At 37.7% G+C, this 13,946-nt stretch overlaps 1 protein-coding gene across 15 annotated transcripts in view; it reads left to right on the top strand.

The window, feature by feature from the left end:
• MIER1 (MIER1 transcriptional regulator) overlaps window positions 1-13,946 on the top strand; it is a gene marked incomplete at its 5' end in the record, with an annotated part of 59,398 nt that overhangs the window by 40,441 nt on the left and 5,011 nt on the right. For all 15 annotated transcript variants that reach the window (XM_080655751.1, XM_080655744.1, XM_080655755.1 and 12 more), the window contains 5 exons: window positions 1,280-1,431; window positions 3,763-3,844; window positions 5,142-5,236; window positions 8,571-8,698; window positions 13,707-13,846. In XM_080655751.1, coding sequence (XP_080511877.1) covers window positions 1,280-1,431; window positions 3,763-3,844; window positions 5,142-5,236; window positions 8,571-8,698; window positions 13,707-13,846 — 597 coding nt within the window. The remainder of the gene's footprint in view (window positions 1-1,279; window positions 1,432-3,762; window positions 3,845-5,141; window positions 5,237-8,570; window positions 8,699-13,706; window positions 13,847-13,946) is intronic.

Genomic DNA, 13,946 nt, shown 5'->3' on the forward strand with positions numbered 1-13,946 from the left:
ACTGTGGTGGGTGGAGCAGGTAATGTTCATGAAAACACTTGGCATATTGCCTGGTACATAGGAGACGTTTAGCTCTTAATGTCTTTTTCATAGCAAAAGGAACTTTGACACTGTCAGTTATCCTTTATCTCTTAGAGTCAAAATCTTTCTCCAGCTGGTATTTTCATTGGCATTTAAATGATAATGTCTCATCTCTCTCTAAAAAAAAACAAACAAAACCAAATACTTCCTTCCACTATACCTCCTCTTTAGCTACTGCCCTATTCTTCCTCACAACCAAACTGTACAAGTTTTCCGCTTTATTTCTTCACCATTCATTTATTCCTTAGTTCTCTCCAGTATGACTTCAGCTTCTATCTCTGCACAGAATGTTCTTGAAACATCTCCCTCCCTCCTTGTTAATAAATCCAGCATACTTTTTTTCAGTGTTCAGTCGAGTCTCATAGCATTTAACCAGTTTATCACTCTTTGAAACATTTTCTAGTTTATCACTCCTTGAAACACCCTAGCAGCTGTGCTACCACGGTTTTGATATTTTATCTTGTGACTGTTCCTTCTTAATTTTGTCTGTATTTTCATCTTCCTGTCTTTTAGAATTCCACAAGTCTCTCAGGTTCTCCTCCTTTCCTTTCACTTTTAAAATTTTGATGAGATTCAGGCTTTCTTCTTACTATAATGGAAATTTTAATGATGGAACCTAAATGCTTTTTAAAAAATAACTTACTTTTATGAAAGTTATTTATATTCATATATTTTCAAGCGCCATAGAAAAATAATTGCCCCAAATCTTACCACCAAGAAATAAGCAGTGTTAGCATTTGGGTGGGCAATTTTTTAAATACTCCTTTTCAAAACTTTTGAACATCCATTAAATCTTAAAATGCGCCAGAATTGTTTTAAATTATTTTAAATCTTCATAACCCTATGTGGTAGGGTTGTGAAGCCCATTTCACAGGTGAGGCAGAGAGAAGGGAAATAATTTGCCTACGGTCATAATAGGTAGTAAGTGGTGGTGGTGCTATCCAAACCAAGAGAGCTTGGAATTTGATAAATAAACTTAAGACAGAATTTGAAAGAAGGTAAAGTGATACTCCTCTGGTTAGATGGCTTACTCACCTAGGTTATGAATATTGTCCAAGATTAAAGTTAGGCAAGTAGTAGGACCACAATTTACCTTGCAGTTTTTATCATTTTGGCTCTAAGTATGAGTTACTTGTTTAATGATATGTTTAACAAACTCTCAAATTTTGGCAATTAAAAAATATTATGTTTTATTTAGTATATGAAAATGATGATCAACTCCTGTGGGATCCTGAGTACTTACCGGAAGATAGAGTGATTATATTTCTTAAGGATGCATCTAGAAGAACAGGTGATGAGAAAGGTGTAGAAGCAATTCCTGAAGGATCTCACATAAAAGACAATGAACAGGTACACGAATAAGAAATGTTATAATTTCCTCCAAATAAATTAATCATATGCATATTTTAAATGTAGATGCTGTCACATTCAGTGTTGTTATTCTATCCACCAAAATTCCTGTAATGTTTTGAATGGAATCTGAGGTTATGATCAGCATAAGATACCTAGTGTTAGCACATATCACAGGTATGATTTCAGCTCAAACAAACAAAAATCTTGCTATTTCAGTTTGCCTGTATATATTTTTTATTAGGCTTTAAAAAACATTTTTTAATTGATTTCAAAGAGAGCAAAGGAGAGGGAGATAGAAATACTAATGAAAGAAAAGTTCCTTTGGATCTCATCAAGTCGGGAATACGGTGCACATCTAGTATAATGTTATTACATACCAGTGGCTACTGCAAACCTAATGACAGCATTATTTATTTTTACCTTTTTAAAAATATATTTTTTTATTGAATTTAGAGAGGAAGGGCGAGGGAGAGAGAGGCAGAAATATCATCAATGATGAGAGAGAGGTGATTGGGGAGGCTGAGCTACTGGCCCCTATAGGTCACTTACCACACAAAGCCACTCCATCAACATAGGGAAGCAGCAAAATGCGGAGACAAACATGTCACGAATGAAAGAAATGGAGGAAAGCAAACTACTGGACGACATAGAGTTCAGAACCACATTTATAAGGTTACTCAAGACTCTTCTAAAAACCACCGAGAAACTTGATGAGACTTCCAAGGAGCTTAGTGAGACCTTCAAGGACCTTAATGAGAATGCCAAAAAAATGGATAAGGACCAGTCAGAAATTAAGCATACACTGTCTAAAATAAAGAATATACAGAAACTCAACTATAGATCAATGTACCCCAAGAATCAAACCAAAGATCTGAAATATGAGAAAACAAAAAACACCCAACCAGAAAAACAAAAAGAAAAAATCCAAAAATATGAAGATAGTGTAAGGAGCCTCTGGGACAACTTGAAGCATACCAACATCCGAATTTTTGGGGTGCCAGAAGAAGAGAGCAAAATATTGAAAACCTGTTAGAAGAAATAATGACAGAAAACTTGCCCTACCTGGTGAAAGAAATAGACTTACAAGTACAGGAAGCGCACAGAACCCTCTACAAGAGGAATCCAAAGAGGACCACACCAAGACACATCATAATTAAAATGCCAAGGGCAAAAGACAAAGAGAGAAACTTGAAAGCAGCAAGAGAAAAATGGTTAGTTACCTACAGGGGAGTACTCATACGGCTGTCAGCTGATTTCTCGGCAGAAACTATGCAGGCCAGAAGGGAGTGGCAAGAAATATTCAAAGTGATGAACAGCAAGAACGTACAACCAAGATTACTCTACCCAGCAAAGCTATCATTCAGAGTTGAAGGTCAGATAAAGAGCTTCACAGACAAGAAAAAGCTAAAGGAGTTCATCACCACCAAACCAGGATTACATGAAATGCTGAAGGGTATTCTTTAAGAAGAGGAAGAAGAAGAAAAAGGTAAAGATAAAAATTATGAACAACAAAATGACTTCAAATACATACCTACCAACAAGTGAATCTAAAAATCAAGTGAATAAAAAATCTGAAGAACAGAATGGACTGGTGAATATAATAGAATCAGGGACATAGAAAGGGAGTGGACTGACAATTCTCAGGGGGCAGGGGGTATGAGGGGTGCGGGAAGAGATTGGACAAAAATCTTACACCTATGGATGAAGACAGTGGCGGGGGGTAAGGGCATGGGGTGGGGTGGGGAATCAGGTGGAGAGGAGCTATGGGGGGAAAAAAAGAGGAACACCTGTAATAATCTGAACAATAAAGATTTATTTTTAAAAAAATGATGAGAAAGAATCATTGATCAGTTGCCTCCTGCATGCCCCCCTTCGGGGATTGAGCCCCAACCCAGGCATGTGCCCTGACCGGGAATTGAACCATGACCTGCTGGTAAATAGGGCGACACTCAACCATTAAACCACACCCAGCCAGGCTTTTTTTTTTTTTTAACCTTTTTTAATCAGTGTTTTTCTTTTCTGATTTGTTTAAATTAGAATAGGAACCCTAAAGGGCCAAAAAAGAAGGAATTCGTGATCTTTATAAATAAGTTTTTTGTTTCTAAATTCCTGTGATACTGTGGAAGCCATCTTAGGTTATTAGTTTATCCTGTTTTCGAAATATTTAGAGGTAGTTAATTATCAGGATTGGGGTTAATTTTGTTTCTCTGTAGTGTTCCATTCATTGGAATTATTTGGCCTCCAGAAAGGATGAAAACACTGGATTTTGGAAAAGTCTTTACTTCCTTAAGAAATTGTAGCTTATGTTGAAGCCCTTTATTTTTCTAGGCATTATATGAATTGGTTAAATGCAATTTTGACACAGAAGAAGCATTGAGAAGATTAAGATTTAATGTAAAAGCAGCTAGAGGTAAGCATAAATACTAAATTTGTTTTTATGATGTAGCAGAAATTTAAAACTTAAGCTCTTAGGTCTACCTAGCTATATTCTTCTTTTAATAATACTGATCTTTCTGAATTTAGTAAAGATTTGTTGAATAACAAATAATTTGTTAAATAACTTATATATAGCAGCAAGAGCTTTATAGGGGTGGGCAAAGTAGATTTACAGTTCCTATAGAAAGACATGCAGGTTATGATTATGTTATAACAATACAGGAATAAGCTTTTGCGTACTCACAACCGTAAGCCTACTTTTTTTTCTTTAATCTTTATTGTTGACAATATTACATAGGTCCTCCTTTTTCCCCCATTAACCTCTTCCACCCTGATCCCATCCTCCCCCCATCTCTCTGTAAGCCTACTTTTGCCACCCTGTACAAGGCATTATTGGAAATGGTTTTAAGGTTGTCCCTTCTTTAGAGAAAATAAAACCATTTAAGTAAAACTACTTACTGCTTTTGAATTTCAACACATTTTTATAAACATTTTCTTATTTGATCTTGGTAACAGCCCTATGTTCTAAGTTACGTGACAAATGTTACCTTCACTTCAAAATTGATAAGACTGAGGTCTCTGAACGGAAGTAATTTAGCTGAGGCAATCATTATTCATAAATAGTCATAAGTAAAGTCTGGGTTTGGGTTTTTTTGTGTGTGTGCTTTTCTCTCAAATCTTTATATATTATTATATAACAAGTGAAAGATTCGTTCAACAAAATTGGAAGGTCTAAGTACTAAAGACATAACTATAAACAAAGTCCTTGCCCTCATGGTGCTTAGAGATGGTAGGGAAACTGGAAAATAGTTACACATTCTTAAAGGAGAACTAAAGGGTGCATTTCAAACTTATTGCAGTGGAACTTAATGTAGTTGAGGGAAAGGGTGTGGCTGTTAGGGAAAGCTTCTAGAACAAAGTGATATTTTTGTTGGGATGTAGGAGGTAGGAAATAATTCCAGGTAAAAGGAACAGTGTGCACAGAGTCTAAAGAAAGAACATAAATTTAAAGAATTGAAAGGTGGCTAATATAGTTGGGTCATAAGGAATAAAGGAGAAAGTGGCTCAAGATGAGGTTGGAGACATAGGGTATCATCCAAAATTTTATTAATGAGTTTTTGTCACTTGGTCATCTGCAGCCATAAGTAATAGAGCTTAGGGGTAAAATACTTCCTTTATTGTGACCAGAAAGTTATATTTTTATTTGCATTTTTGTTATATACAACATTTGGAGAACATTTCTTAACAGTTGTTTTCCTCCCATTTGTCAGAGGAATTGTCTGTTTGGACAGAAGAAGAGTGTAGAAATTTTGAACAAGGGCTGAAGGCCTATGGAAAGGATTTTCACTTGATTCAGGCTAATAAAGTAAGTGACATATGTTCTCTATTTTATAAAAAGAAATTAGTTAATAACCCAATTTATCTCATGTCTTTATTATTTTCTAATGTTAAAAGTTATACAATGAACCCTAACTGGTTTGGCTCAGTGGATAGAGCGTCGGCCTGCGGACTGAAAGGTCCCAGGTTCGATTCCGGTCAAGGGCATGTACCTTGGTTGCGGGCACATCCCCAGTAGGAGGTGTACAGGAGGCAGCTGATCGATGTTTCTCTATCATCGATGTTTCTAACTCTCAATCCCTCTCCCTTCCTCTCTGTAAAAAATCAATAAAATACATTTTTTAAAAAAGTTATACCATGAAATTTTAATATATCGGTATTTAGGGAATTATTATAATAGACATGCCTGGACTTCCTGGCAGATATTTGCCAAGGGACTTTTCAGTGCATGATGTTAGAAGCCTTTATATTGCACTCATTTGCACATATGTTCACCAACTTCTGGGTGGGATGTGTGTGTACTGTGTAATTATTTAAAGCTATTTTCCACAACCTGTGACAAATTCCTTTTAGGAGTGTCTTCAAGTAATTTTGAAACTTTAAAGCATTTTTAACATGACATTATTTACATTTTAAATATTTACATTTGCTTAAGTCCTGAGTGGTCAAAAATCAGATACTTTATTTAATATGGTTTTAATTAGGATAAATATATTTTTATTGATTTCAGAGAGTAAGGGAGAGGGAGAGAGAGAGAAAAAAAATCAATGATGTGAGAAAATCATTGATTGGCTGCCTCCTGCATGCCCCCCCACAGGATTGAGCCTGCAACCCAAGCATGTGCCCTGACCAGGAATTAAACCGTAATCTACTGGTTCATAGGTCAACAGTTTTATTTAACATGATCATTTCATATTGGTAATATCAATCATACAGTGTCAGTGTATCCCCAAAAGAACTTCACTATTACTTGCAGATTTATTTTTAGGTTTAATTCTTTTGCAGCTGAAATAAGGTAAGATTCTTAATAGTAATTACACAATTATATAGACTGGGAAAATGTGCTGTTCCTGTGGGGAATTGAGACAGGCAAAATTAAACTGAGAGTTTAAATGTAGGAAATTAAGTAATTTCCAGGTTTAAAAATATTACACTTTTAGCAAATACAAGTGACAAAGAACTTGGCTTTACATGTTTCCTTAAAGATAGTAGCTAAGTCTTGTGTGGTGGCTTGCTAGGATGATGTTCAAAGTATCTGGGCTTAAGTCTTAGGCTCTGAATAGTCTGTTACCACATTCTCCTTATATTCCTCTGGATGTGATTGGATGGTGTCAGCTTGATTTGTTTTAACACATATTTAACAGTATTTTATGTTTCATAAATAAAATATTGCTTACAAATCCTATGGGTTCATTTTTCTTAATTTTGCTCTTGATTATCTTGCATCTTGGTATATGACATCAGACATAGCTAATAGAAAAATTTTGAGTCTTAGCATTGTTTTAGAAAATGTATCTATAATCCTTAATGTTGTATCCAAATATATGACCTCCAATATAGTGAATAACACTATGAAAGGAATGCATTATGCTAATGACTGGTCATGTATGGTTCTGAATGTAAAAAAAAAATACAGTTTCATGTTTGAAGGGACATTTTGGATAACAGTTTTCTAGCATTCCTGCTTGAATTTAAACATTTTTGATCAAACCATGTTGGATTACCTATGGAAGAGACCCCTAGGATGATAGGCTGGTATAACTTGAAGCAACAACATGCCCCCAGAAGTCCCCCCCGTTTTTTTGTTTGTTTGTTTGTTTTTTAAGGAATACAAACTTATTAGGTGATTTGAAACCACTATCCAAAAATGCCTTAACATAATCCTACCTATTAAAGAGGGAATATGCTAATTGACTGTCTCGTCCTCAAAGATGGCAGCGCCCACAGCCAATAAGGAGGGAATATGCTAATTGACTGTCACACCCTCAAAGATGGTGGCACCCACAGCCACAAGATGGTGGCGCCCAGTCCCCTCAGCCCCGCTGGGACAGCAGGTGCGCGGCAAAGCCGGGCCTGACTGCTCCGCATGCCTGCCTCTGGAGTCCCCCAGTTCCCTCAGCCCCTTGGCCCCCCAGCCACCCAGGGCTGGTCCGATGTGCAGGCAAGCCTCGTGTGGCGGCTGCCCAAGGCACAGGTAACCAGGGCCAGCCGAGGCTTGTGCTGCCAGCAGTGGCAGCAGCAGAGGTGTGATGGGGCATCGCCTTCCCCTGATCGCTGGGTTGCCTTCCGCCCCTGACGGCTCCCAGACTGTGAGAGGGGGCAGGCCGGGCTGAGGGACTGCCCCCTCCAGTGCATGAATTTTCATGCACCAGGCCTCAATATTGACTATAAACCTGGATTTGTTTATAAACATTTGGGATGGTGATATTTCACTACTACAGAAGTCAGCTGGTCTATACCTAATATATTAGTTATTCAAGTCAACAGAGGAAAGACAGTATTCTTTACCACATTAAGTGTCCTGTCAGTCACCAGTGACTGACACTATTCTTTTGGTCCAGAAGACAAAACAGGCTGGGCGCTTAACATGTTAAGAGGGAGAAGTATGGTCCAGGGAAAACATTAAGACTTTGTTTTTACACCTGGAATTGAAGATTGATTTTAATCCTAAGTTCTATTATGCAGGTTTATTTTATTAAGGATTTTTCATAATGTTAAATTCACATGCCCCAAAATATCTTCAATTTTTACTCTCAAAAGTACAATTGACTTGGCTTAGATCTATCGAGAAATAAGATTCTAAAGGAGGCAAAAAGAGCTTGAAAGGTTTTTTGTTTTGTTTTTTTTTTTGAGCCCTAATAGCTTTCAGCCTTCAAGTGACATAGGACAAAGTTGTAAAGTGCAAGCAGAGGGGAAAGAAAAATGTATGTCAGGTAATGAAATAAGTGAATAATCAAATTTACCTTAGGGTGCAATCCATCCCACAAGATACCTCCTTCAAGATAGAAATATGTGGGTTAAAGTAGTATTATCTTGCATCCCAAGTACTCATGCAGGTACCTTTTTTTCATTTTTAATTTGTACAGATACCTTTTTTTCATTTTCAGCCCTTCCAGCTCTCCAAGCCAAGTAGCAAAACAGAATTTTGTCAACATCATTTGTCATCCCGTAGTTGAACATTTGTGGAGTGAATCCATTCAACTATACAAATGGGTACAGCACAGTAATCACAGGAGTAACTTAGTAAACAAAGCATTAGCATTATAATAGCTTTTAACTCACTGCAGACTATTCTCACTACTCTATTATTTGTAAAATAATTGAGTCTGGATCACTGTAAAACATATATTTGTTTCTTACAGGTTCGAACAAGGTCAGTTGGTGAATGTGTAGCATTCTATTATATGTGGAAAAAATCTGAACGTTATGATTTCTTTGCTCAACAAACGCGATTTGGAAAAAAGAAATACAATCTTCATCCTGGTGTAACGTGAGTGTCTTTTCTTTTGTGTCATGTGTTTTTACTAAGCTTTTCTATTTGCTTTGTTGGGGTGGGAATTATGTGTTTCTTTTTGTTTGTTTTTTTATTTGTTTTTTAAATGTATTTTGATTTCTTACAGAGAGGAAAGGGAGAGGATAGTTAGAAACATCGATGAGAGAGAAACATCGATCAGCTGCCTCCTGCACACCCCCTACTGGGGATGTGCCCACAACCAAGGTACATGCCCTTGACCGTAATCAAACCTGGGACCCTTCAGTCCACAGGCCAATGCTCTATCCACTGAGCCAAACCGGTTAGGGCTTGTCTAATCTATTTTAGATCCAGGGAACCAAATCTCACTATGCAAAATGCCTTATATGTCTAATCTAGTCCCCATGCACCAAATTCTCTTAGCCCTCAGTCAGTCTAGTTCTGCTATGAAGCACTGTCCCCATTGCCACTAGTAATTTGTTATTTAAGTGCATAGAGCAGGGGTCCTCAAACTTTTTAAACAGGGGGCCAGTTCACTGTCCCTCAGACCGTTGGAGGGCCGGACTATAGTTTTAAAAAAAAAACTATGAACAAATTCCTATGCTCACTGGGGGCCCGGGACGAGTCGGCTGCTAAGCTGGACAGGCAGCGGCACCCAGCGGGCCGGATAAATGTCCTCGGCGGGCCGCATGTGGCCCACGGGCCGTAGTTTTGAGGACCCCTGGCATAGAGCAGTGACATTCAGCCTTTTTCATCTCATGGCACATATAAACTAACTAGAGGCCCGGTGCACAAATTTGTGCACGGGTGGGGTCTGGCCGGCCCGCTCCAATGGGGGCCGATCAGGCCAGCGGGTGGGACTGAGGGCAGTTGGCCAGCCGGCCCTGCCCCTGATCAGGGTGGTGGGGGGAGGGCGGCTGCAGTGCATGTCATAGCGACCAGTCGTTCTGGTTGATTGGCTTTTATATATAAGATTACTGAAATTTTTGCTAATCTGACAAAAAAATTGGGTATAATTTTGATTCATTCATACCAACGGCTATTGTTGTGTTGGCTGTTGTCATTTTTTAATTTGACAATCTAAGGGAAAAGAGGTCAGTGCCCCTGACTCAATAGTTAGGTATTACATGTTTTAAAATTCTTGCGGTACACTAGTTGAAAATGGCTGACATGGAGTATAGAGCTTATCCTCTCACATGAGTTGCTCTAAAATGTTAATTGTTATAGTGGACTTAACTTGATCATACTATACCTGATTATTCCCTAATGTGTATGGAATAAGAATAATGTAAAATGTGACTTCATTTGGTCAGTGTTCACTAGTAAAGTTCTTAAGCTGGCCAAGTAACTGCCTTTGAAAGATGTGCTTGTATACATATTTCTGAGTAATGTTTCTTTATAGGTCTCTCTGCTGGTCATTTTGCTGAAGGATCAAACACTCTAATGTCAAAAGCAAAATCATCTAAAAGCGAATAAATGGTTATGATTGCCCTTGCAAATCATGGGTACATTGGACTCTGTGCCTCATCCCCCATTGCTTAAAGCTCATGATAGCTAGAGTGGAATTTTATAACAGTATTCCAAATTTTGTCTAATTGTTTAATGTTATACATTTATAAGTTTTTTCTGGATTATATAATGAATTGGTATTGTTGAAGCATAATGTAGAACTAGATATAGCTGTCTAATTTACAGAATGTACCATTTTAGTCACAATTTTCAAGCTATTCTATAAGAAAAAGCAATAGTAACATATTTCATTTTTTTCACCCATTTCAGAAATAATATTCACACATGAACTACAGGCATTCTGTCATCATCAACATAAGAACATAAGAATTGCCATGTTGAGTCAGACCCATGGTTCATCCAGTTTTCTTTTCCAGAGAGCATCACCAAGGGTGGTGCTGTGGGCTGGCTTTGTTGGTCCTCTGTGTTGTCAAGTTTCACAGTTTAGATAGGAATGTGCTGCCAAACATTTTAGTTTTTCTAATAATTTCTCCATAGCTTCTTGTAAATGTTTTGAAGATACCTATGTCTATAACCTTGTTTCTTGTTAAGGTTAAATTATTCTGTAGGTGGAATAGCCACAGTTATGGGTAATCCCACATTTTCTCTTTTCTTGGGCTTCAAGAGTTAAGTGGTCCTCTGGTGTAATGGTATGAAGTGAACAAAGGTGCTTGCCCCACTAGGCAAGATACGGTTTTATAGTCTTTGATTATGTTCCCTTTGGGTCTTTCATAAAGTTTTATTTATTTTTTTTTTAGCTGAACTGTAATTTTAGACCAGACTGTACATTATTTTCCAGATGGGGAGAAATTGTGGTTTTCTGTAAGCATGGAGATATTTTTCCAATTTGCTTCCAAACTCATTTTTCCAGTTTGCTTTTTGTTATTAGTTGCACACAACATTAAGTTAATGCCTTTAGCCAAAATTGCATTTTTCATCTTTGTTTTTAGTCAAAATCATAGAGTACATTTTCCTGAAAGTTATTTGTTCATTTTTCTGTTGCATTGTTATCTGGCATTTGTTCACCAGAATGAACTACAGTCTTTGCCTATAAATAGCCTTTGAAAGATTCTGATACAAATTCTTTCTTCACTACTTGGAAGAATTGGTAGCCATATGCAAATTGGAGATTTGGCTGTAACCACCTTGCATTTAATTTCTTACTCTTTTTCTTTTTTAAGTAAAAATTGCCCTGGCTGGTTTGTCTCAGTGGATAGAGCTTTGGCCTGTAGACTGAAGGGTCCCAAGTTCGATTCTGGTCAAGGGCACATGCCCAAGTTGTGGGCTCCATCCCCAGTTGAGGGCGTGCAGGAGGCAGCCTATCAATGATTCTCTCTCATCATTGATGTTTCTCTCTCTCTCCCTTCTTCTCTGAAACCAATCCTATATAATAACAGCCTAATATGCTAAGTGTCCAGTCATCTGGTTGTCAGTTCAACGAATAATCAAAGAATAATATACTAATGATATGCTAAGGCCGCTCAACCACTCGCTAGGACGTGCACTGACCACCAGGAGGCAGTCGACCAGTCGCTATGATGTGCCCTAACCACCAGGGGCAGATGCTCCGACTGGTAGGTTAGCTTGCTGGTCTGGCAGATCGAGACTGAGCAAGATGGGCTAGACATGCCCTGGAGCCCTCCCGCAGTCCCTCCCTGGCTGGCCAGCCACCTGCATCCCTCCCCAGTCCCGATCGTGCACTGGTGGGGTCCCTCAGCCTGGCCTGCACCCTCTCGCAATCTGGGACCCCTTTGGGGATGTCAGAGAGCTGATTTCAGCCTGATCCCACAGGCCAGGCCGAGGGACCCCACTGGTGCACGAATTCATGCACTGAGCCTCTAATAAAAATATATTAAAAAACAAAAAGTAAAAATTAACTCAGTTAACTTTGGTTATTTGAATGCTGTTCCACTCTCTTGGGTAGTCTGCTTGACTCCTCTTCTTCCTTAAGCATTCTGGATGCCATTAATTATTAAATAATAATAATTCTTTCACAATATCATTGATGTATTCAGAAGTTTAAAGTAACTTTGATAACTAGTCAATTCTACTTTCCTTTGCTTTTAGCATCCTCCATTATCCATTCCCACCATACCAAATTTATTTCCAGCAATTTTTTATCATGCATCTTCTGTTCCTATTAGCCTTAGCTTCTGAATTCCCTGTAGCATTCATCATACTCATTTCTGTTTCTCTGTGCTTCAACTTTGTTACCTAATTGTTCTGCAGTTAAGATAAATGGCATGAATCCGAAAAGGTCATAAAGATCATTAAATTTAACGCCTTTCATTTATAGATGAGGTAAATAGGCCTAGAATGTTAAATTGATTAGCTTGTTATCTTGTATGTTTCTTTGATATGTGTTAATTTTGTACCTCAGATTGTTGGAAGCTTCTTGAACTCAGGTACCACATCCCTATATTTATTATATCCCATAACCCAAGGGACAATGTGATCATGAAGTTTGAGATTAAAGCTATAGTTGTCTTTTTATGGACTTTTAACACAGACTTGGAGCCTTTCCACTGTTTTCTTATCCACATTTTTATTCACATTCTTTGTCCTGGTCACAAAATTCTAAAACATTTTACTGAATATTTTCATCATATTCTGAGGGAATTTTAAAATACGTATTTTTGTTTTTATTAAGCTTCTACGCTGTGCCATGCACAACTTAGGCACCAAAAGTGCAGTGGTAAACAAAACAGACCAAAGTCCTGCCTTCAGGGAATTTTTCCAGTGCCGGTGTTGGCAGACTTTCCCTATATGTGTCTTATACAGCAACCCTATGTGGTAGATAGGTCATGTATGATTACATGCCTTTATAGATAAGAGCACTATACCTCAGAGAGATAGTAAACCCAGGTCTAACCCAAACCATTGTCATATACACAACTATCTTCCATGCCATAACATTCAGGAATGACTTGGGCAAGAAGTGAACTCGCATTTAATGACATAATGGCAGATAAAGCCAGTAGATAAGCCCAGAAATTTAGTGATCTTATAGCTCATATCCAGCAGAAAGGTAATATAGAAGGTATCCAGGAAGATTTAGGGAGGTGATTCATTGTTAGGACCTAATTTGTCTTTTAGATGTTGCCATAGTCATCAAATAGACTTTAGGGGCTTTAAAAATCTAATGTGTTTGCTCAGAAACTCTTCTATACTCCTTCTGGTTGACATCATCCCTGTCTCTTCATTTTTAGATCCTCTGGTTTTAGTTGGACCACTCTGAGCACTTGCCTACATTTTTAAAAGTCTTAAAACTGCCTATAGGTCTCTAAAATTAGCTAGTTTAAGGCTCTTAACACATTTTTCCTACAAACATGTAACCAAAAGAAGCTTTCCATTTACATGTTCAGATCCTGGTGTGATAGATAAGGCACTAGAATGAATGTACTAGTAAGTGAAAATTAGGATATATTTGTAAATAGAGCCTTGTCAATTTAACCTCACTTAATTTTAATTTTCTGCTTTTATAAGAAAATAATTACTTTATTATCTTAATTTTAAGGGATTACATGGATCGTCTTCTGGATGAAAGTGAAAGTGCTGCCTCCAGTCGAGCACCATCCCCTCCCCCAACTGCCTCAAACAGTAGTAACAGCCAGTCTGAGAAAGAAGATGGCACTATAAGCAATAGTAATCAAAATGGTAAGCAACCAGAGAAACACTTCTGTTTCTTTCTGTAGCCTGGAATGTTCAGTTTTGGTTTCTATTAAACTTCATTGCAGAAGTTAAATTAATAATTGTA

Source organism: Plecotus auritus (assembly GCF_963455305.1).
Source record: "Plecotus auritus genome assembly, chromosome: 2".
NCBI classification, from domain to species: domain Eukaryota; kingdom Metazoa; phylum Chordata; class Mammalia; order Chiroptera; family Vespertilionidae; genus Plecotus; species Plecotus auritus.